Raw genomic sequence first — 23,582 nt, 5'->3', positions numbered from 1 at the left:
TGTTGTTGACGGTGTTCGTGGGAAGTTGTGGTTGTTTGAGCATGAAGTCCTTCATTGTTTTTTCGGGTTTGTAAGTGTGTAGTTCTTGAATGTCGGTAAAAAAAAAATCTAATTGTCCCTCATGCTGCCCATCTGCAAGTCCAGGATGGTTTCTTTCATGATTTTATTTTCTGCGGTGACTGTAGCGAGTTGGAAGGTGACGGAGGAGAGTTGGGAAGACATCGTTGTGATTTATTTTATTTATTTTTATTTTTTTGGCTTTTTGAGAGCGTCCCATGTTGCAGAGTCGGTTGTAACTATCGTCACTGTATGCCTCGAGGTTTTCCGGGTCTGCGGTGTAATCCGGTTTGTTGAGTGAGACATGAGAAAAAAGAAGATGAAATAAATGAAAAGTTTGTGTATGCTCAGGTGTATCGCAGGTGTCTAGCAGCAGGCCGCCATGTTGCGTGTACGCACGATCTCGCGAGAGTTTGCGGTCACAGCTCCATCAGTTTGGTCACAACGCCCACAGCTTTAATTTGTATGTATTTGAGTTCTGTTAACTCTCTGTAATCTGAACTCACCGGGAGCTTGATTAGCCAATCAAAAAATAACATACCGCTGCATATCAGCCAATCTACGGGTGATCCTGCCCCTCTCTGTTACGTATATATCAGACATGTCATGTGACAGCTGAATCAGCTTCTTTATTGTTTCTTTTATTACGTCTTTTATTGATGTTTTCTGAGGCGGCGTCAACCTGTAGGAGCTGGTATCATTCGTCACGTTACAGGGAGTGGTACCTCTGAAGAAGACGGAAGAACCCGCCGTCAAAACATAACAGGTATGTCTCAAATAACCTAAAAGAAATCAAAAGAAAAGCGATCACATTATAGACACTATGCATGTTCTTGGATAATTGTTGCACATTGCAACCTATGTCGTCAAACACGTAAAGAAGACAGGAAATTCCACTAATCCACTTTTGACATGGCACATGGAGTTTACTGATAACCATAGATAACTACCAAATGAAGCTGAGAGTGTGTAAAGCTGTCATAAAAGCAAAACATCTAAATCATCTAAGATATATAGTCTGGTTTATGTAACACCTCAGTACAAATCTACAACTCTGAATATAATACAAATAAAGAAAAAACACTGTATTACTTCAACCCATTCAGTAACCATTTGAGTTTGACACTTTACAGACTGACCTAGACTCTGCTCATCACCTTAACGTGAAGATGGCGACGACATCAGACCACGTGGTCCCTCTTAGTATGGTGAGTTTAGTCCCTTATTGTTTTTAGGAATTTAAACCTTTAAATTTGATGCCAATAAATGTGGAGAATAAAAAAACAAATAGCAAATAACCGCTTCATATTTGCAAGGAGGTTAAATTTATCCATAATGTACAAATTTCTAGTCGTATATTGAATGAAGTCTTTTCTAAGTATGCGACTCTTTCACTCTCTTGTTATTTATTACTTACACTATAACATCATATTTTCCCAAGGATTTAATTATTTTTGTTTTTTCATTGGCTCAAAATGGTAAATAACACATTGCTGTTATTACTGCAGTTTTTTGCTTGTTTTTTATTTTACTTGGTGTGTGAATGATTAAATGGATGTAAGTTTCAATTTGGAGGTAAATTGAAAGCGAAAGTTCAACAAACAAATGATCAAAATGGGAATGCAGATCTAACTGTTGTGTCACCTTTGATCTGTTCCACTTGTAGCTTTCTCCAAAGTTTCTTCACAGCAACTCCACCAGTCACACCTGGCCCTTCAGTGCCATAGCTGAACTCATAGGTGAGTCATGAGTCATCTTCACTTCAACAGGGACAGGGCGTCTTTGTTCAGTTCTCCTCAGGTGATCTTCATAACTATTATTTCCAGTGGCGGCTGGTGGTGAAATTTGGTGGGTGGGCTAACAAATGCATAATACAGATTAAATAGTTAACATGGTAGCAAAAGGAATATCACCTACAATACACACAGTTACATCAATTACAGGTACGCATACTTTTTTAGTGCTCTACACCAGTGCTTCTCAGCTGGTCTGGCTTCACGACCCCTTAATCACCCCTTAATGACAAGCTGAGATCCAAATCCGAAAAATATTTCAACTTCTCCAATTTATTGAATGAAAAGATTGTGCAATTTAAACCTGAGACAGTAGAATACAATATCACAATATCAAAACACACACAAAAAAAAACAAATGTAAAAAAGTAGCTGCAAGTGTCAGTCACTTCTTCAAGCATTAATCATGAAGCTGACATGACAGTCACAGCATTTCATGAACAGACATTTTAACAGACTCAGTGTTTTCATGCAAAATATGTGATATAGAAAAGTGCAACTTCGGGGGAATATTCATAAAAAATTCAGTAGCTTAAGTTATGTGGCTTTAGCTGAGACTTTTCACTTACTGAACCTATAACAACCACCACTGCACTATGGAGACGTCCCGTGTGGAAGTCAGTGTCATAAACCACTGTACTATCCATATTTTCTAATTTTGTACAACAAATGTTTCAAATACACAATTCCTTGTTGGGTCCGTGCCGTATCTCCTCCGAAAAGTAGGCACAGAAAACGGAAGAGTGATTTCTTGGATACAGTTGTTGTTAGCCAGTCCTTTCTGTCAAACCAAGAAACACAAAATTTACGATTTTGTTGTTTGTCACTTTAAGTTATTTGCACATCGTTTGGCCCAGGTTAGATATCAAATAATCCACCTGGTACATGCTAACTCCACCATAGCTGAACTTCTTCTCTCTCCTCCCACTCTGGCACCAGCAGCACCTTTGACCAACGACCAGCAGCCTGAGGGCTCACTGGATTTAGCCCAAATGATTGGCGAATGACGGGGGGCGTGACATGACACCTGTCATTCACAAGAATTAAATGAATGGAAGCAGAAGTGAGCGGCGCTGGGATTGTAAAAAAATCAGCCCATTTAAAGATATTTTATGTTTTTCTTTTGACTTTTTGATGCTGTTGCTACCTTTGGTTTCACCAAAACTTGAAACAGTGCATTGCAAGTTATTTAAAAAATAATTTTATCATCTTTTTTGTGTTAGCTTGGGAGGGCTTAGCCCTGTTAGCCAGTTATACCAGCCGTCCCTGATCATTTCATATATTTTTTTATTTCTGTAAAGTTTAAATGAACATGAAGATATCTTCTTTTCCACACCAAGATTTCCCAAAGAGCACTAACCTACAGCAATATTTGAATCATTACCACTTCCTCCAGTTTTAGGATTAGAATCTGTTTTGCAATGCAATTCTTAGAGTGACTTTAGTTGAGTGTAGAAGAAGATAAGTCCCGCAACACGTCACTGGGATCTTGCATGCAGATGGATAGTTCTACAACCAATCAGAGCCATTTTGTTGTCAACAACTTCTGTCCCTCACTGCATAAAACCAGGGAGATCTTCCCTAGGGTAGAATGAGTTCCCAATGGAGTGACTCCAGACAACTTCCCCACAGAATCTGACTGAAAAACCATCCAGTACATTGGGCTCTCCATACGCCCCTAAATCACTGCAATTTTGTTAGAAAATGAAAGAATACTTTGTGTATGGTTTAAAAAAAAACTTTCTCAAATTGTTTCTTTTGACAGACAATGCCTATGATCCAGATGTCAACGCAAAACATTTCTGGATTGATAAGACTGTGATCAAGGGTGAAGAATGTCTCATCTTTATGGATGATGGAAATGGATTGGACTATGAAACAATGCGCAAGATGCTCAGGTACAGATGCTACTGATTGGTATTCCTGAAAAACTACAATTTCAGTGGTAAAGAAATATACTAAAAAAGTGAATGTAGGTGTGAGGGTAGAAGGAGAAGCTGGGGCCGTGGATGGGTGAGACAGGAGTTGCTCTGCTTTCCTACTCTCTGTGCTCACGTATACATGTATATAATGTTTTAATACAGCCAAATTACCAGTAAAGCTGTTCTCATTCACATAGTTTTGTGTTTCTGTTGTCAGACAATGTAATAAGTATGAAATAGTGTGAAATGTGTCTTGCTTAGATTAAATATTGCATTGAATTTCATAATTGCTGTATTGCAAAAATCATGATCTTATGGCAAATTCCTTGTAGACATAAGTTAGACACTTGCAGTGTTTACGTAGTGACTCAGAAGGTTATTGAGGGACTGTTGCAAAGCAAGTGGAAGAGTAAGCCGTCATACAGAACGCTGTGTTATCGTTAAAGTATTGTTTACACATCTATATGAACAGAGAAGTTTCCAACAGTTGACTCTGCAATGTTGAGAAATGTGTAAATAAATGACAATATTAATATCAGCATTCTTATACATCACGTTTTTTAAAATTATTTTGCCCCTTTCAGCTTTGGGTACAGTGACAAAACTGCTTTGCGTGGTAAACAGCCCATTGGAATCTATGGGAACGGCTTCAAGTCTGGATCCATGCGTCTTGGCCAAGATGTCATTGTTTTTTCCAAGTCAAAGAACGCGTCGTGTGTTGGGATGCTCTCTCGGACCTACCTGGAAAAGACTGCTGCCGAGCAAATAGTTGTGCCTATTGTTTCCTTTGAAGAGAGAGAATCAGAATCAGCTTCATTGGCCAAGTATGTTTGCACATACAAGGAATTTGACTTTGTACAAAAACACAGAACTTAAATAAGCATTAAAATAAAAGTGTAAAATATAAGACTACACAGCATAAATTAGACTTTATGGAATAAAACTTAAATACAACAGAAACAAAACGGAAGTATATACCCTTTCCCTAATGCTATGGCACTGCTATCTAGCTTGATAATACCCCTACTGGAAATGTAATGTTGTCTTTTAATGTGAAAAGGTTGCAGTGTAGTATTGTTGCAAATCATCATGTTATGTTTGTGAATTTAACATAGAGAAGAGCATGAAGCCAGTCTACAGGACATCCTGCTCTATTCACCTTTCAACAAGCAGGAAGAACTGCTCATTGAAATCAATGCCATCACCTCCTCCTGGTCCAAAACCAAAACTGGCTCTCGGATCATCATCTGGAATTTGCGAAGGTCTGACTGTAGTCCACACGCACTGTGCACTGATGAATACACTAAGCTTTCCTGCCTTCATTTACTTAAGTGTCTTGGAACCCTGTTTTGCTCATACCCAAAGCGTCCCAGGTGCTTCGCTTGAAAACCTGTTATAAGTTCACAAAAAACATGACAACTCACCTGTTTGTTTTTTTGTAGCACGTCCACTAGAAGAACAGAGTTTGATTTTCAGACGGACTGTTACGATATCCGAATTCCATCTGACGTCTATGAGGATCTGAAGGAGTCTACTCAAACTCCAGACAAGGTCACATCACACATCCCTGAGTGTGTGTTCTCACTGCGGGTAAGGAGCAGTAATGTATGGACTGATGTGTGTGTGAAGTTTGACTCTAGGAGGCTGTTTGCACATTTATCAGTGAAATATTATGTGACATTGCAGGTAGGAGACCTCCAACAGTAGCCAGCACTTAAACTTTTGAAATTAAAATCAGATTTTACACTTCAGAACATTCAGTATCATGTCAAAACTAAACTTCAGACCCATTTTAAGAAGGTCAGAGAAATTGCAATCGCAGTCTTTTGGGGATTATTTAGCAAAGTATTTTCATGTTCTATCACATCTACTTCAATTTTATAAATAAATTGATAGCTGTGTTTCTCGTGGTTTCAGGCATATTGCAGTATTCTCTACCTGAAGCCTCGGATGCAGATTGTGGTACGAGGTCAAAAGGTGAAATCTCAGCTCGTCGCTAAGAGCCTGGCCTGCATCAGAAAGGACCACTACAAGCCCACTTTCCTGGTATCCTTTCTTCACATGTTTCTTTCTAATCTTCTTATTTTTGATTGATCATATGTGTTCATTTTGCTGCTCTTCAGATTTCCTTAAACATTATTTCAGAACAGACGCATTCCTATAACTTTTGGGTACAACACCATGAGTAAAGACCAGTATGGCATCATGATGTATCACAAGAATCGACTCATCAAAGCCTATGAACGTGTGGGCTGTCAGCTTAAGGTGAGTTTGGAGTTTTTTTTAGAGAGCTTGTTTATTCCTCATGTATTCAGACGTTTCTAAGTGTTAATATGTGCTGGATCTTTACCTTCTACAGGGCAACAACATGGGAGTTGGAGTCATTGGGGTCATAGAATGTGACTTTTTAGATCCTACCCACAACAAACAGGACTTTATGGACACAGAGAACTACAGGTAATAACAGCACCATGAGCACACTGGATTTCTGATGCATAAAAATATATTTTTATTAGTTTGTTCATATTTCCTGATTCCTCAAAGTCTGATATGTTTGATACAGAAAAACCATCAACAATTTGGGGATAAAACTGGAAGAGTACTGGAAGGAAATCCGCTACAGGAAGACAAAAGATAATCCAAACTGCACCGTACCAGTCGAAGATACCATGTTAGTAGAATCTGAAATGACTGACATCATGTGTCATGTATTGGTTTAACCATGTCGTTGACTCCTCCATAGGAAGCAACCAGATCAAAACTGGGTAAGCTGTGATGAGTGTATGAAGTGGCGCAAACTCCCTGATGGGATTGACAACAGCAAGCTGCCAGAAAAATGGTTCTGCTATTTGAACCCTGACCCTCAGTTCAGGTAATTAAAGCATTATCAATTTAACTGATGATTAAAAAAAAAAACATAAAATCCACTCATATTGTTAAAAAGGTTGCTAACTCATAGTTTGTAGGACTAGAGGAATTACACAAACGTGTAATGATGGACTACTGATTGGACCATCTATTCAGGACAGCCTCTACAACCTTAATATTTACTATGTGCTTGGGTCAAACACGGCATGCTTTCTATCTGATTTACCCACACAGGAGCTGCAATGTAGATGAGGAGGCCGAGGACTTTGCTGATGACCAACCGTCATACACGAAGACCTATAAACAAGAGTGAGACTCAAATTTTCTTTTCAAAACCCACCACAACTTACTAAATATTTAGACTCAATAATAATGATATTGCTAATGGAAACGACTGCACAGAGGTCACTAAGAATGAAATAACAACCTTACTGAATAGGTTGTTATTTAACCTGATAAGAGTTAGTGGTTGTGATTTAACATAGAAGTTTTGGATGTGTTGAAATGTCAACATGATATTAACTGGGTCATAATCAGCCAATCTACCAAATTCCACTTGCACAACATTACTAACATCAGGGCTCTGGGTTTATTCATTTTTTTGTACTGTTTCATAGACACATCGTAACTTGCTCTTCTGGACAATTAGCATTAAAACTGTCCTGTCTAATTCTAAATTGGGATTGAACGACTTCTGACTCTTTAAAGTCGACTATCAGGTGCTTAAAGTGGAGTCTACACCAACAAATAGTAGCCAAAGACACAATAGAAATTAATGGTTTGCAACAGTGAAATCTATATTCTTGACCTAAATACATAGCGTCACCTCAGATGAGTGTGCATTTCTGTAGTACTTTTGTGGAGTATTTCTACACACTGCTGACCTGATGGACCACTGCTAGTTTGCTGCAACGACCTACTGCTCTCCTCAACTGTCTTGTCTTCTTAGAGGCATTTATCCTGTTATTGTCATGCGTCATGCGACTATTGTCATAGTCATCAGTGACTAGTCGACATTCCTGAATTTTAAATAATATTTAATATTTGCAAGGGTTATGTGCTTAACCAAAACTAAAGAGAAGAGAAGGTCACATCACACATTTTTTTTCTTTAGTTAAGCAGTTAATTAAAACAGTTCTCTCTTTGACAGGCTCCATGAAAGTTTTTTAGTTTAAAGTGAAATTGATATGATTTCTTTTGATATTTTCTTCTCGCTTGACTCCAGAAGTTAGTTGTTCTGATTTTTGTGACCGTTTTTAGCCCTGATTAGTTTGCATCTCTGCTTAATGTCTGCGGGTGTGACTCCTTACTTCTGTGATTTATTTGTTACAGAGAGAACAAAAAGAAACGAGAAATGAAAAAAACGACGGTAAGAGAACATGGTCTGCTATAAATCAGCATCTCGTGTGTCCATCTTAAGGTACCTGTAACACATCAGCGGACTTTAATATACTGTACAATGGGATACTTGATGTTAATTTATTTTACTTTAATCAGATGATTTGTGTCTATAGTTTCAAAATCTTAATACTTATAGTAACATAATATTAATTTTGAAACATTAGTAACTACAAATAATATAAACTCTTTTCATTTCTTTTCTTGTAGACTGTTCACTCCCCTTCCACTTCCAGTAGTGAGATCGCTGAGTCCACTCCGCTAAGTTCCTCCGCCGTTTCACAAGCTGGTGAGAAAAATTGCTCTCTCTCTGGATGAGTAAAAGAAAGGAAGCTTAAATTAAAGAGTATTCTTTCTTTGTAGCCTGCAGCCCCTCCAGAAGAAGCAGTGGCCTTCCAGTTATTCCTGATGGAGCCTCACTGTCAGTGACCCCCCAAAGGTACGTTCTTGAGTTGTTCATTAACTTAACTGTATCACTTCTGTGTCTGTAAAGACATTTTTTCGTGTTCACTGCAGGCGAAAAAGATCACAGGCTGTTACTTCACAAGTAACACAGAAAAAAACGAGAGTAAATGACCATAGCAGCGCCCCAGCTACACCCTCATCAGTAGATGTGAGGCCTCATGACGAGAAGGAAAACGATGATGATGACATTGTCATCTTGGAGACTGCTAGTACTCCCAAGCCAAATAAACTTGTCCTTCATTTTGTGAAGAACGAAGAAGAGTCGAGTGAGATTCCTATCAGTATGGAGTGTGACAACGATGCTGCTGTTGATGCCACCTCAGCGAGCAGCCAAAATCAGGGGAGAGGATGGGGCCGTGAACTTAGCTTTTCCCTGGAAGCTCAGCACAGACTGCAGAATCAGTCTGAGGTCAAGGTGAAGAAGGAGGTTTCTCACCAAGGAAGCCAGACAGAAGAAACAGAGGAAAAGATCGACTACAAAAGTCTGTTTGAGAAGATCAAAAAGAAAGTCAATGAACTCATTAAGGACAATGAGGCCTTATTTGAAGCTACTGAGATGAAGCCCAACAGTGAGGAAGAAGACAGTGATGAGATTTCAATGATGTTTGGCCGTCTACTACATGAACTGGATGAAAGAAACCAGGAGAGGGATGAACTACGCTCACAGGTCAGTGACACAGTTTTGATTTGAGTCCAGTTTAATTTAATACTTACCAGTAAGTCGACCTTAACCTCCAAAAACGTGGATAGAACAAAATCAAACAAGAACTCTTCTGTGTATCTTACACTACTATGTTCTGTGCCATCAGCTGAACAGTCTGGAGGATCGAAATGCAAAACTGGAAGCCAAGTGTGAATTGCTGAAGTTGACTTTGAAGGATCAACAGAAGGAAAATTCAGCAGAAGGAAACGAGTCCATGAGGGGATGATCAGACATGTCCAGGGGAGGCAGGAAGGTTTGTGGTCTCTGGCCCTAATTTAAACTCTGAATCATACAGAAAGGAGGAGGTTACAGACACTCCACTCACATCTCATTACAGCAGTTTATAAAACCCCAAAATTATCAGAACAGTGATGTAAACATTCATTTCCTTGCCTATTTTTCTCCTTTTCTTTTTCCTCTTAGTTTCAGCAGAGCGTAGGGCACCTTCTCGTCCCCTTCGTGCCTACACTGAAGTGGCAGTGAATGAATCATGATGAGATCCTAGAACAGGTTGTTTCTGACTCTGTCACAGCTCAGGTCAGATCAAGAAATTCTATTATGTGAATTTTCAGCTAAAATTAAGAAAACATTTGTCAGTGTGGTAATATATATATGTAGACCTGGTTATTCTTGATTCATGAATGTAATACATGTATCAGCTTTACAACAGTGGTGGATAATTTACTGCTTTAATGCTGTACTTAAGGACAGTTTTGAGATCTAATAATTACATTTTACTTTGTAGTTATCTTTTATATTAAAATATTTTATGATGTTTTAATATGTCATGTTATTTTTGGGCTTTTTTGGACTATGAATTCACTATTTCAGATTTAACATAATAAAAACATTTTATTATTCCATTCCATTGTACTTCTAAGTATTCATTTATATATATTTTTTAATGTAACTAAACTAATTTCAGTAGTTATTTTATTAAGAGTCAGAGAAAAGTCAACTCATATACTTAAGAGAACAAGAAAGCTTTATGAATTCTTCTCACACCTTGCCTGTCCTACAATAACACTCTAGGGGCGAAAGTTTGAATTTACAAGTATTTCATTGTGTGCCTTATAAAGTTTTAATCCCACGTTCAATACAAGTTTACAATTGGTGGCAGTAATGAGCCTTGAAGCTGATTTGACAACATAGATTCTGTTGCAATATTTGCAGAATAAAGACCAACAGGTTTTTTTTTTACTTGTATCTACTCGTGTCAAAAATCATGTTTGATTTGAACCTGTTAAGTTGTCAAAAACAGGTAGAGCACACAGACCTAAATGAAATGCAGACAGTATTAATGTATCCAAGTGAAACTGGAAGATGTGAACTTCCAGCAGGGCCATAGCTAGGGCACTGTAGTCTTTGTGTTTTCTAATGTTGATATGAAAGATCATTATTACAGTCACAGACATTCACTCTGGATTCAGGGGTCACTCAATTAATTGAGGAATGTATTACACAAAACCATGAAATATTTAATATCTTCATGTTTTCAATTGTGATTTTTTTTAAAAAAAAAAATGAAAAATCCTTGAATCCATTATAGAAGTGTGTCTGATTTGTCCAGTGTCCTACTTTCACTCGACAACTAAGACTACTATAATCAAATTATCTATCAAAATAAACACAGTTACTAATCAATGTAATGACACTAAAGTTTCATTTAGTGAGTTATTTTGATTAAAACTAAAAGATTTGTAACACTTCAAAAATTCATAAAAGAGTAATTTAATTAATATTTTTTAACTTATTCACTAAAATAATAACAGTACAATTGCTGGCAGATATGGGGTTTCCAGAGGGGAGTAGTGTAATGCAACAGGGGTTCCGTGGGCAGTGCTTTTAAACATGACTGACATGGTATGATATCTGGTCTTTTACTTAGTTCTTATAACTCTGTTTGTTCAGGCGTTCATTCTTCCGGTAATGTCTGTGGATTTTTTTTTGTATTTTACATAAAATGCAACATTAACTTGCTTTCCACAATTGAAGTTTTTCTTAGCTAAAGGACATTGAAAGCACTGCCTACGGAACCCCTGTTGCTAGGCAACATCTTGAAGAACTAATAAACAAATGATGATAAAAACATCAAAGACAAAATAGTGTGGTCACATGATCATTTTAGGGCAACATCAAAGGCAAATTGATGACATCACATGATCTCATACTGCAGTTTTCTACATATAGGACTATCTGCACGTTAACTTTCATTCATTTCATTATCGAGTGACGATAAGTGAGACATAGAGAGATTACCTGCGAGAGACAACCTGTGAGAGACCTTGACACAGTCTATATCAGACATCTACAAACTTTGTTATAGACCTTGCACAGTCTATATCAGACATCTACAAACTTTGTTATAGACCTTGACACAGTCTATATCAGACATCTACAACTGATTCTACATTGTCTTTGTGACCCGCATCAATGGCCCAAAGATACTACCCAATCCATAGGCAGGAGTCTGCAATGACTCCTCCTCAAAATAATCCCCCCCCACGATTCTTTGCATTCACCGGGGACGAAACTGACCTCGACTTGTGCCTTGAGGAAGTCCGCGATCTGCGGCGTCAACTGAAATCACTGCGCAAGCAGAACAACGGGCTTGTCAGTGAAAAGAACAAACTCCACAACGACTACAGCTCCATGAGGCGCGAGAATGAAAGGCTGAAGGGTCTGCTGGAGAAGCAGAGAAACACCACAGCCAACAAGCCGAAGGACAAGACACCTTCACAGAGTCACAGCACCATGTTGAGCAAGCTCCAGCTGGAGGTGAATGACCTGAAGAAGGAACTCGGCCAGAGAGACTCACAAATCCTTCACTTCCAGAAGGAGAAGGAGAGTTTGTCTGCAAGCTTGAGTGAGACCAGAGATCTGCTGGCTGAGAAAGAAAAGATAGAAGAAGAGAGGAAGGCTCTGGAGGAGCAGAAGAAACAATGGAGGAAGGAAAGGAGAGAAATCATTTACAAGGAAGCAGACCAGAGTGCTCAAGAACTTGAAGACAAGAATAAAGAAATTGAGGAGAAAAACAAACAGCTGGAGGAGACTAAGAAAGAAATGTTAAAAAGTCAACAAGAACTGAGAGAGAAGAGCACTGAGATAGAGCAAAAGATGAAAGAATTGGAGAAGAAAAACAAACAGCTGGAGGAGACTAAGAAAGAAATGTTAAAAAGTCAACAAGAACTGAGAGAGAAGAGCACTGAGATGGAGCAAAAGACGAAAGAATTGGAGAAGAAAAACAAACAGCTGGAGGTGACTAAGAAAGAAATGTTAAAAAGTAAACAAGAACTGAGAGAGAAGAGCGCTGAGATGGAGCAAAAGATGAAAGAATTGGAGAAGAAAAACAAACATCTGGAGGAGACTAAGAAAGAAATGGGGAAGAAAATGAAAGCTCTGAAAAACCAGAGTGAAGATGTGGAGCGAGAAAACATGGAACTGAAGGAAAACGTTCAACATCTGGAAGAGACCATGAAAGAAATGGAAAAGAGAAGTAAAAAACTGACAGAGAAGAACCAAGAGTTGGAGCAAGAGAAGAACGATCTGGAGACGAGAAATAAAGCCACGGTGGAGAGAAGTGAAGAACTAAACGGTAAAGTTAACGACTTAACTGAAAGGATGAAAGAACTGGAGGAGAAAAATAAAGAACTGGAGGAGAAAAATAAAGAACTGGAGGAGCAGAAGAAAGTAATGGAAGAGAAAATGAAAGAAGTGGAGGAGAGTAGGAACAAGACTCAGGAGACAAGTAAAAGACTGAAAGAGGAAAACAATGATTTGGAAGAGGAGAAAAAAGACCTGATGGAGAAAAACAAAGGTCTGGAGGAGAATATGAAAGAAATTCTAGAAAAAAATGAAGAAGTGAAGGAGAAGAATGAAGGTCTAGAGAAAGAGAGAAAAGAAATGGAGGAGAGGAGAAATGAGGAGAAATAAAGACGAGGAAGAGAATGTGAAATAATGGAGAGAAAATAAAGACTAAAGGAGAATAGATGAAAAGATGGGAGGAAAAAACGAACTAGAAGGACGAAATTAAGAAAGAGAATGATGGAAAAAAATAACGAAGAATAAAGACTGAGGAGAAGGAAGAGAGAGAGACAAGAAGAAAAATACAAAGAACGAAGGAGAGGATCAGAGGAAATGAAGAGGAAAAGAAAGAAATAGGAGAAAAGAATAAAGACTCTGAGGCAAGGAAGAGACCGAGGAGACCAAACGACATTGAGCCCACAAACGTCAAACAAGGAAGAACAAAGGAGGACGGAGGACGGAAGTCATAGAAAGAAGAAGGCTTCTGGATTGCTCCGAAGACAAAAACAAGGTCAGTTTTGTGAGAGTGGAAGAGGAGGCTCCGAGTTGTTCAGCAGCTCCCTCCACCTCCACCTCCACCTCCACCTCCACCCCTTCTCCATCTTTCATCTAAAAACCTTCTGTCACTCTTCCTCCATCTCTCCATCCTCTCCACATTACCTCTGCTACCAGACCTCCACCACCCTTCTTCCATTACACTACTCCCCTCTTGAAATCAACCCCCCACCACACCCCCACCCCACCCCACACTCCCCCCACCCCCTTTGTGCACTATCCCCGTGTTCTTGTGGGTTTTCCCCGGGTTCCTCCGGTTTCCTCCCACACCAACACAAACCTTAGGTTAGTTGCACACTCTAAATGAAAAACTAATAAAAACAAATAAATAAATCCTATGTTGTTAATTTGATTTAATTTTACTTTATTTCACAGTACTTACATGATATGCAATTTTGTCGTTTTCTACAAAGAAATGTGAAAGCGAGAAATGATGTTTGGAATCAGTGGGTCACAAGGCATGGAAAAGTATACAACCGGAAGTGAAGTGCAGTATTGTATTGTGTAAATCTCATAAAATAATAAATAATAATGTTATTTTGCCCTTTTAACAACCAAATACAATTCAGAAGAAGTATTTCCTACCAACTGAACCATAACATGCCACATCTTCACATGGATTGGCCTTCTTGCTTTTCACTCAATACAAAACTATATTATATAAACAACAATGTATTTAAGTGATATTCTTTGCTCAGTGTACAAAGCTCCATTAAATTAAATGGCAGCTGCACAGCATTGGCACAGCATTATATGCTGTATGTGCACAGTAAAGTATTTCCTTGCTCGATTGTCTGTTATCACAACACACTGATGATAGTTTAATCATTTTCATGTCCTGCAGACTTCTTGCCAACGTGTGTGTTCCCTTCAGATGTCAATAACAAAATTGTATCTTCACAGCCCAGACAAAACCAAACCTGATAGAAAATGAGATTATGAGGGTCTTTCAGTTCTTATTCTGTGACGGGTTAGGTGGGGACTCCAAACAGAGAACAAGGCAGAGCCGAGAGGCAATTTATTAGCCAAAGGTTGAGTAATGGACACCATTTGTTTTGTTTTGTTTATTTTTATTAAGGTTATAAAACTACTCTTCCTGGGGTCTATTAAAATACATATAAAGCAATTAAACATGCAATAATAATAATGAAATATTATCAAACTAATCTATCTAACTAGAACAAAATCAAAACAACAATCAACCAAGGACCTCCAGGTCTGGCTGCAAAAAGGAGCAAATCCCCATAGACCCCCATGTTAAAAAGCCCAACTTTACAGCATTATTAAACATGTTTACAGCCCGGTTCAAAAAAACGGTTTTGGTGTCAATGGGTTATTTCACTATTCATGGCAACTGTGTGGTGGCTGAATTTTTTTCAAACTCATTCGTTTATTTTTTATTTACGTTTAAATTTCTGCATAATTAAGGGCGTTGGCGCTTTGAGTGACAGGTGACGTATGGGCGCTGCCAGAGGCTGCTAACTGCTAGCCTTGGTCTCTCTGCTAGTCCTCACCTAAGCTAATGACAACCTGAGGTACGTCACTTCTACCAGATGATGCCTCTGAAGAAGACTGCAGATGACAGTCAAAATATGTCAGGGATTTAAAAATCTTACCTATCCTCTCGTCTTACCAAACGAATCAAACAACATTACTGAAAGTTTAAAGAAGACAAAATGAATGGTTTTGAGCTGTATCACATCCTGCCTGATGTTTTCCTCCATCTTCTCCTCCATCAACCTCTCTGTGAGCTTGTTAAGTTCTTTCCATAAATGGATACTTGACAAAACAGTAACATCAATTCACTTCTTCAGCGTTGAACTCAGTCGCCTTTGTGCGATTAGCAATCATCCTGGTGTTATCAGTCGTCTTCGTATGAAACTCCTCCATCTTTTGCTCTTGGTTATCAAATCTGGTGTGAAGAGCTTGAATGGCTGCAACACATCAGCAGCAGTTGGAGATGATTTTCTGAAGATGATCTCCTTTGGATGGAGTTAGTGGATGAATTTCATCAAGGCTTCATTTTTCTGCAATGGATGTTACTGCTTTGTCATCTTTTTTGTTGTTTTTTTTTTTTTTTTAAAAAAAACTTTTGGGTCAATTCCTTCCTTCTTTTGCTATGGTCGGACTGTTGATTGTAGATAAGTTGAAAAACATACTTTGAGGAAATTTTGCACACATCCTCTGAGTACCCACAGTCTGTGATGAGTCAGTTTCTCCTTGATCTTCATGACGTGTGACGTCAGCGCTACCGATCTGAAAAGGCCAGATGGGATGGACTTCTTGGGGATTAGGGGGTCCAGTGCTGAATCTATTGAAAAAGATATTCAGTTCATTGGCTGTGTCTGGGTCACTGTCCTGCTGCTTGGCTTTAATGTTAATGCTGTGTTACGTCCTCTTCATTTTCACTGGCTATACAGGTGTGTTTGGCCTGTGCCTAATCACCTTAATCAGCTACACCTGAGAAGACTGACTAAAAGGCCTGTTGAAGAGGCCCAGGGGATGACTTTTCCACTGCAGAAGCTCACCTGTTTTTCTGTCCCTTCTTGTAAAAATAAATACTTTTTGAAAAGTGCTGGTGATCAGCTTCTTGCCTCTCAAGACATCCTGGGTGTTGTTCTACTGGAGCTTGGCTTCCAAATGAGGGCCTTTGGGTGTTTTTTTTTACGCAGAAGCCTAAACCACCTTTTACACTCCATCAGCTTGACCTCGAGCTGCACTTTTATCTCTTTCAACTTGTCCTCATTTCCAGATCTGAAGGCTTGCTTCTTCTTGTCCAGCAGTTCCTTCAGCTGGCTGATGATACAGTGCGTTGTGCTATCTATGCCATTCCCATTGGGCTGGCAAAGCCCTTCCCAGTTGGTGGTCTCGAAGCAGTCCTGCAGACCGTCACTAGCCTCCTGACTCAACTTCCTAACTTTCCTCATAGAGACAGGCTGACTCTTTGGTGTAGGAACACACTCAGGTGTTAACAGCACCAGGTTGTGATCAGACCGCCCCAGTGGGGGCAGAGCAGTGGAACAGTAAGCATCCTTTGAATTAGCATACAGTAGATCCAGAGTTGTCTGTCGTCGGGTTGTACAGTGAACAAACTGGTGGAAATTTGGCAAAACATCGTTCAAAGTGACATGATTAAAATCACCTGAAATGACAATGAGGGCCTCCGGAAAAATGGACTCTTGATTTTTAACAGTGTCTTTAATAATGCCACAAACTGACTTTTTGCGCACTCGGGGCCGGATGTAAACGGCAACAAAGATGACAGATTTGAATTCCCTCTGTAAATGATATGGACACATTCTCACAACTAAGAGTTCAATGTCTGGTGTACAGACACGCTTCTCTACAGTTATTTTAGCGGGACTGCACCATCTCTCATTGACAAAACAGCAATCCCACCACCACACTTCTTCTTACTCAGGGCCGTGTCTCTATCCGCCCGTATAGTCTTGAAGCCAGGTATAGACGCTCTGTGGTCCGGGATTTTGTTGTTCAGCCAGGTCTCCGTAAAACACAAAATACTGCTCATGGCGTACTCCCTCTGGGTCCCAACAAGCACACGCAGTTCATCCATTTTATTTTTCAAAGACCAAACATTCCCCATGAGGACAGATGGTAGCAGCAGCAGTTGCTCTCTAGTACACACAAATGGACGGCCACGCTCCTGAGTGTCACACCTAACGTCCAGAAAAAAAGGTGTCCAGGTCAGAAATACACTGATTTCTTAACGTGAAGTTATTTCTTAAGTAAAAATACTGGACTAGACAGCATACTAAACTGGTTAACCCACTGTTCCACTCTAGCACATACAGCAAACAGAAAACGTACTAAAATATAATTTGACCTGATTTCAAAATGTAAACTGTCACATTGGTTGGATCGTCCCCTACCATGCTCTTTACAAGTCAAATGAATTATGACTCTTTAATTTAATTTTGTGTAATTATTTGTTTCCTCTCTTATTAATGAAAACTATTGCAGCTATCGTATAAGTCAATTCTGACCTGGAGGCATCCTGGCTTTTAAAAGTTTGAGGTAATGACCTGCAATGAAGTTTGATATATATATGTATATATGTAGCACAGAATGGTTTGATAATTTTACACATTATGCTTTATAACCAGCTAAAACAGCCAGGGGTCAGTTTGATCCAGGAGGACAACAGGTTTGACTTTGTTACCATTAAAAAAGATCAAAAAGATTTCAAAACAATATCCTGACGGAACTTTTAAACTGAAATTTTTAAAATCATTGTGCTTCATCAGCAGTCAAAACAGACTCCATCACATTTTCCCGGAAGAACAACATGGTTTGTCCCAAGCGTTAACACAGGCTTCGTATGATAACTTAGCCCTGTGGTTAGCGCCGCTCACCACCGTATAGTAACGACTACGTTAGCCCTAGTCTTGTTTTATTCTGGCCTCAGTTGAAAGTGTCGATGACATCAAATTCCTACAAATTAAAGATAGCGTTAGTAAACCATACCGTGGACTGTTGATCTCATGACATCTTATGGAAAATGACGTCCTATTGGCCCCACTTGATAAAACAGTCCGGGGAAAAGTTTTTGCTTTTGAGCCTATACAGCGGAGCACAGAACAGCTTAAATACCCGGCCCGCTTCATCGTTGATGCTTATCCAAAACTTGTTTCGATATCATTGATGGTACCTGCGCACACGGAAGGGAAGGGCGAGGCTAATCGGAAGCCATGTATGGCAGGGCAGGGCAGGACTGGCATCACGTGAGAGGTGGGGTACACCCTGGACAGGACTCCAGTCCATTGCAGAGACAAACAAACCTTCGTACTCGCACCTACGGCCAATTTAGAATCACCAATTAACCTAAGAAGCATGTCTTTGGACAGTGGGAGGAAGCCAGAGTACCAGGAGAAAACTCATGCAGACACAAACCCCACACAGAAAGGCCACAATTGGATTTGAACCCAGACCTTCCTGTTGAGAGGCATCAGTGCTAACCACTGTTCCCGTAATGGATCTCATAATGGTAGAAATAGTGAATTTACGTCTAAATAAGAAAATAAACTCACCAAATATTTGCTTTTGAAAGTCCAAAGAAACTTGAACACAATTAATTATTCAGTTTTCTCAAAATTACAGCATGTGAGTAAATGTACCTCGTTATTTTCCACCGCTGCTCGTAAAGCAAATACATGTATCCTAGGAAAGTTTCTAGTAACAGTAAGTAATGGTTACATGATAAAAGGCCAACATTTGGTATTCTCATAAATCAAGGATAAACACGTCCACATATTTTTGCACACTGACACAATTTTAGATGTTAAACAAAACAAATTCACACAATAAAATGAAAATAGATTTATTGTTAATGTATTATGTAATGAAGAGTAGATCTAGTAGAGAAAAAAAAGTGTACTGAAAAAAGGAATAAAAGGTGCCACTATGCTGAGCAGATAATCCAAATTATTAATAAATCCAAAAGGGAATAAAACCCCAGGCACACAGAGAATACAGATTGGAAACAAAAACAACAACACACTAGTATTAAAAGCTAAGAATACAGATGAACTGACAAATAACAAAATGAACCAATCTACTTCATACATACTAGCGGTGAAGTAATGTAAAAGAAAATAAGTCAAATCAGGGCTCCGTGGTCTCATGTCTACAGATGAGGACGTATGTGGGGAGCTCTCTATCTAGGTCTCTTCGCAGTTTGTAGAACACCAGGCTGTGATCTTCTTCGCCTGCAGTGAACACAAAACAGAGTTAATTATATATAACATATCATTTTAATAGTCTTCACAGATGCAGAATTAATATAGATGAGTTCATAAACACCACAATAACATACCATGGGGGGCTCTCTGACAGTGGCCCTCGCTCAAAAATAACTGAAAGGCCACCACTGCTGCTGGAGGGGGTGTGAGCTATAAAGAAACAGTACACAAACATGTCATTCTCTCAAGCTTCCTTTCTTTTACTCGTACAGAGAGAGAGTAATTCTTTCTCACCAGCTTGTGAAATGGTGAAGGAAGTCAATAAAGATGACTGGGAATGGACAATCTACAGTATGACAAGAAAATATAATACGTTATTTATAATTATTAATATTCCTAAATGACATCCGGTTTCTATATTGGAATATTTAAAGAGGTTTTTAAGGTTAAATTAAAATAAATGTGGACACATGAACAGGCAGGTGTTGATTTACCGTGGATGATGTATGCTTTTTGTTCTCTTTGTGACAAATAAATCAATGAAGGAATCAAACTCACAGACATTGAGCAGAGGTGCAATCTCATCAGGTGGCAAAAAATATGAACACCGAAGTTCTGGTAAGATTATTTTAAATATTAGATTGATGGAGACACATGGTATTGCACATCACGCTGTCACACCGTGGTGAGGGCGTCTTGTCTTGGGGTTGTTCTGTCCTGTCATTTCCTGTTTTATTTTGAAAAGTAACGCTCCTCTCGTTTCAGGTCACTTGCCCTTCATCATGTGTCACAAGTCTGATTGTCTTCCCTGATTCCTGATTGTGTCCACCTGTCCCCTATTTCCCTCCATGTGTTTAAGTAGTCTGCGTTCCCCTTGTCTTGTGCCAGAGTGTTGTCGTCGTCAACTTGTTCTCGTGCCTTGCTTCATGTTTTCAACCAAAGAATTTCCAAGTAAGCCTGTGAATCCTCTCGGAGAAATAGTTTTTGTTTGTCTAGTCCTTTCTTAGTTATTTCCTCAGTTCTGAGGTTTCCTCCATTCGGAGTGTTTTGTTTTTAATTAGTGATTTGTTTCTACGATTTGTATTTCCTCCTTTTGGAGAGTTTTTGTTTTCACTGATTAGAATTACATCCAGGAATTTTTGTGGCCATTTGTTTGTCCCTCTGTGAGGGATCTCTGAACATTCCAATTAAAACCCCTTTTTCATCTCTGCATACTGAATCCTGAGTTCTGCTTCGAGTCCCGGCCTGACACACGCCTCTGATTTCAGGACATTTTCACGCTATCTGAATGTCCACACTTGGACGGCATTACTCCAGCAATGATTGAGAAAAAGGGGCTATTTACAGCAGGGGGAGAACTGGATTCATATTGCCAACTTCAGTTTTGGGCAAAATTTGGCCGTATTAAAACACGGGTTACGTGAGCACAGAGGGAAAGAAGCAGAGCAACACCTGCCTCCGTCTTTGATCCCCACTTGTTCCAGCTGCCTAATTTCCCTCAGCTTACGTGTTGCATTAAGTTTAATGCAAAGTTTGCACGTAGATCCTGGGTACCCACTCCGGATTTGCATGCAAACTTTGCATTTCCTGCAATTTCGTGTTACTGATTTCTTTGTTTGACTTTTAATTTCAAATTACCACCAAAAGGGAAATTTACAAAGATTTAATCAATAAAAAAAAAGGTGAAAAAAAACAGCAGTAAAACAGCAATGTGTTATTGACAGATTTGAGATTTTGTCCAATGAAAAAGACAAAAATAATCAAATCCTTGGGAAAACATGATGTTATTTTATTAAGAGGTGTGAGAAGTATGAAAAATAATATCTATATAAAATTATTGTATGATAAAAAAAGTACTAAATCTTTGAGAAGAACACTCTAACACACCTATAATAACATAAAAACTAAGTGAAAGTTTCACATACTTGAAAAAGAATTAGAAACCTGTCCAGGGTGTACCCCGCCTCATCTGGGACAGGATCCAGCAACCCCCGCGACCCTAGTGAAGGATTAAACGTAATGGAAGATGAGATGAGATATAAGGAGCCTCGAAGAGGTTTTAGCAATTTAACACTTACAGAAGTTTCTTGAATTCAAAAAGTACTTATAACTTATATTTAGAGTAGATGTACGTTCAAATTTACAGATTACCAAGAGAAACATCATCATCAACGTTAACATACCAAATATTAACTAAACAGTTATGTCAAATAAATGTATATGACAAATAAATGTGAGCACAGAACCCTGGATCTCTGAATAACCACTCAATATACAACTACAAATTCATACAATATGGATTTAACCTCATTACACATTACGTGGATATTTTTTCTCTCTATATACATATATTTTTATTATTCTTTACATTTATTGCTACCAATTTAAAGGTTAAATTCCTAAAAATGAGTGAGTAAACTCACCATACTAAGAGGGACAGCGCAGTCTGTGGTCATCGGCATCTTCACGTAATCTTCGGGTGCTGAGCAGAGTGGAATCTGAGAGAGTCTGTGGATACTGGATGGGTTTATCAGTGTGCTATGTTTATATAAAACCTTCCTCTAAATATTCAAATAAACTGTTTATCTGCACAGAGGTGAGGTCACAGGTTGGAGCCAGTGATTATTTGTTTATGTCTGTGGGAGTCAGTGTCATGAAACACAAGGTTTGGACATTAGAAGAGTCGATATCTAATTAAGTCAAAATTGTTTGATTTATCTTATTTATTTTTGGTTTGAATTCAATTTGAGACACGGAGGCCAAACCAGTCCAAAAAACTGTGCATGCCATCTCATTCAGTGTTTTGTCATTTTCTACATGGTAGATTTGTACTGAAGTGTTAAATAAACCATAACATATTTTAGATTTGTAATTCCTCAAAGCGGCCACCATCTACTTTGATAACAGCTTTACATACTCTTGGCTTCATGTAGTAGTTACCTATGGTTGTCAGTTAATAGCTGTGCCATGCCAAGAGTGAATTAGTGGAAGTATCTATCTTCTTTACGGTTCGACATAGGTTGTAATGTTTAGAGTTAGGGTTAGGCGCATAGTTCTCTCCAGTGAGAAGCGTTATTGGACTGCTGTTCTAATCTGTATTAAGGCAAGAACCACTCAAGATAAAAGTCACTCCATCATTACATTAAGATGTGAAAGTCAGTCAGTCTGAAAATTTCAAGAACTTTTAATGTACCCACAAATGCAGATGAAAAAAACATATAACTGTCCCCCAATAAGAACAGGAAAGACCAAGAGTTACCTTTGATGTTCATTAAGCGTGGTTCATACCTCTGCGGCACATAGACAGCGTAACCTATGTATGTCGCCGGTGCAACACTTGTGTGCTCGTCAGTCTGGCTCACTCTGTAGAAACGCCACCTAAATGATAGTCGGTGCTGTGTCTTTTTTGAGAGTTCATTTTTATTACATGATAATCAAGGCTCTTGGCCTCTGCGTTACATAGTTACATTTCTGGGGAGGTGCACATCAGTTGGGGTCTGCACTTTTTCCAGAAGTCCAAAGCTCCTATTAGGGTCTGGGCTGTCGCTATGCCGCTATGCCGCTATGCCGCTATGCAAATCAACATCACTTCAGATTAGAGGCCACAATGATGCTTAAAGCGGCACAGCTCATGATCAACATTTTAGACGTGAATGTGTGAGTCAATCCTTCACTGTGGAAATGCTGCAAAGAAGTCACTACTGATGAAGAGCGATAGCTAGAAGAAAAAGTTTGGGCCGAGACACGCAATAAATGAACATTAGATCAGTGACAATCTGGACTTTTGTTGTGTGTGTTGTGTATTCGTTCTACTCTGTGAAGCGTGGAGGAGGAGGTGCTGATGATGTGTGCGTTGTTGTGTCCTTATTTCCACTCTCTTCCTACTGTCCTGATTTTCATTTGACTTGGTTTGCATGCAAGTAGCGCAGATTAGGCACCTTGACATTTGCATGGAGAACCCGGACTTCCTGGATGAAAACTTTTTCCTGCAATTGCACGCTACTCTTTAATTTCCCACGCTCATTCTAAACCCGTATTATTCCACACAACAGGTGTAGATATTTTTCTATACAACTATAAACATAATTTAAACATATAAATGGACATAGCTGCCTAGCTGCTCAGTACCAAGAGTGAATGAGTCATGTAAACTAAGAAAAATCTTAGTTTAAGTTCATAGAGTAAAATTTCTCCCTCTGTCTGGAGGCGATTGTGTGAAACATAAAATGTGAAAGCATTTTTGCTCCCATGAAGTGTCAGAAAAATCTATACTGATTACAACGGCATTACATTTTCATACAATTTGTTCAGAATAAGA

General features: G+C 38.9%; 2 protein-coding genes and 1 long non-coding RNA gene across 4 annotated transcripts; 2 read left to right on the top strand and 1 right to left on the bottom strand.

Annotated features, from left to right (window-relative positions):
* Positions 1-670: 670 nt before the first annotated feature.
* LOC125017728 (MORC family CW-type zinc finger protein 3-like) lies at positions 671-10,062 on the top strand. 2 transcript variants are annotated; one of them, XM_047601182.1, is made up of 19 exons: positions 672-823; positions 1,191-1,265; positions 1,724-1,796; positions 3,616-3,748; positions 4,357-4,596; positions 4,888-5,034; positions 5,215-5,362; positions 5,690-5,818; positions 5,918-6,037; positions 6,132-6,229; positions 6,336-6,443; positions 6,516-6,644; positions 6,875-6,949; positions 7,973-8,009; positions 8,249-8,327; positions 8,402-8,477; positions 8,555-9,170; positions 9,313-9,459; positions 9,630-10,062. In XM_047601182.1, the coding sequence occupies exons 2-18, from the start codon at positions 1,227-1,229 to the stop codon at positions 9,430-9,432; spliced, it is 2,367 nt and encodes a 788-aa protein (XP_047457138.1). In that variant the 5' UTR covers positions 672-823; positions 1,191-1,226; the 3' UTR covers positions 9,433-9,459; positions 9,630-10,062. The 2 variants fall into 2 exon arrangements, with proteins under 2 accessions (XP_047457139.1, XP_047457138.1); XM_047601183.1 differs by having other exon boundaries at positions 671-823; positions 9,313-10,062.
* A 1,337-nt stretch (positions 10,063-11,399) lies between these two features.
* LOC125017131 (golgin subfamily A member 6-like protein 22) lies at positions 11,400-13,139 on the top strand. The gene has a single exon (XM_047599975.1). The coding sequence runs from the start codon at positions 11,640-11,642 to the stop codon at positions 13,137-13,139; it is 1,500 nt and encodes a 499-aa protein (XP_047455931.1). The 5' UTR covers positions 11,400-11,639.
* Positions 13,140-18,889: 5,750 nt separating this feature from the next.
* LOC125017941 lies at positions 18,890-21,244 on the bottom strand. Its single transcript, XR_007113901.1, has 4 exons — positions 21,190-21,244; positions 19,559-19,610; positions 19,399-19,474; positions 18,890-19,291 (listed from the first exon to the last, which is right to left on the bottom strand). It is a non-coding gene; the product is annotated as an uncharacterized LOC125017941 (long non-coding RNA).
* Positions 21,245-23,582: the final 2,338 nt, after the last annotated feature.

Source organism: Mugil cephalus, chromosome 12, assembly GCF_022458985.1.
Source record: "Mugil cephalus isolate CIBA_MC_2020 chromosome 12, CIBA_Mcephalus_1.1, whole genome shotgun sequence".
In the NCBI taxonomy this organism is placed as follows: Eukaryota; Metazoa; Chordata; class Actinopteri; order Mugiliformes; family Mugilidae; genus Mugil; species Mugil cephalus.
This window is presented reverse-complemented; position numbering and strand designations above follow the sequence as displayed.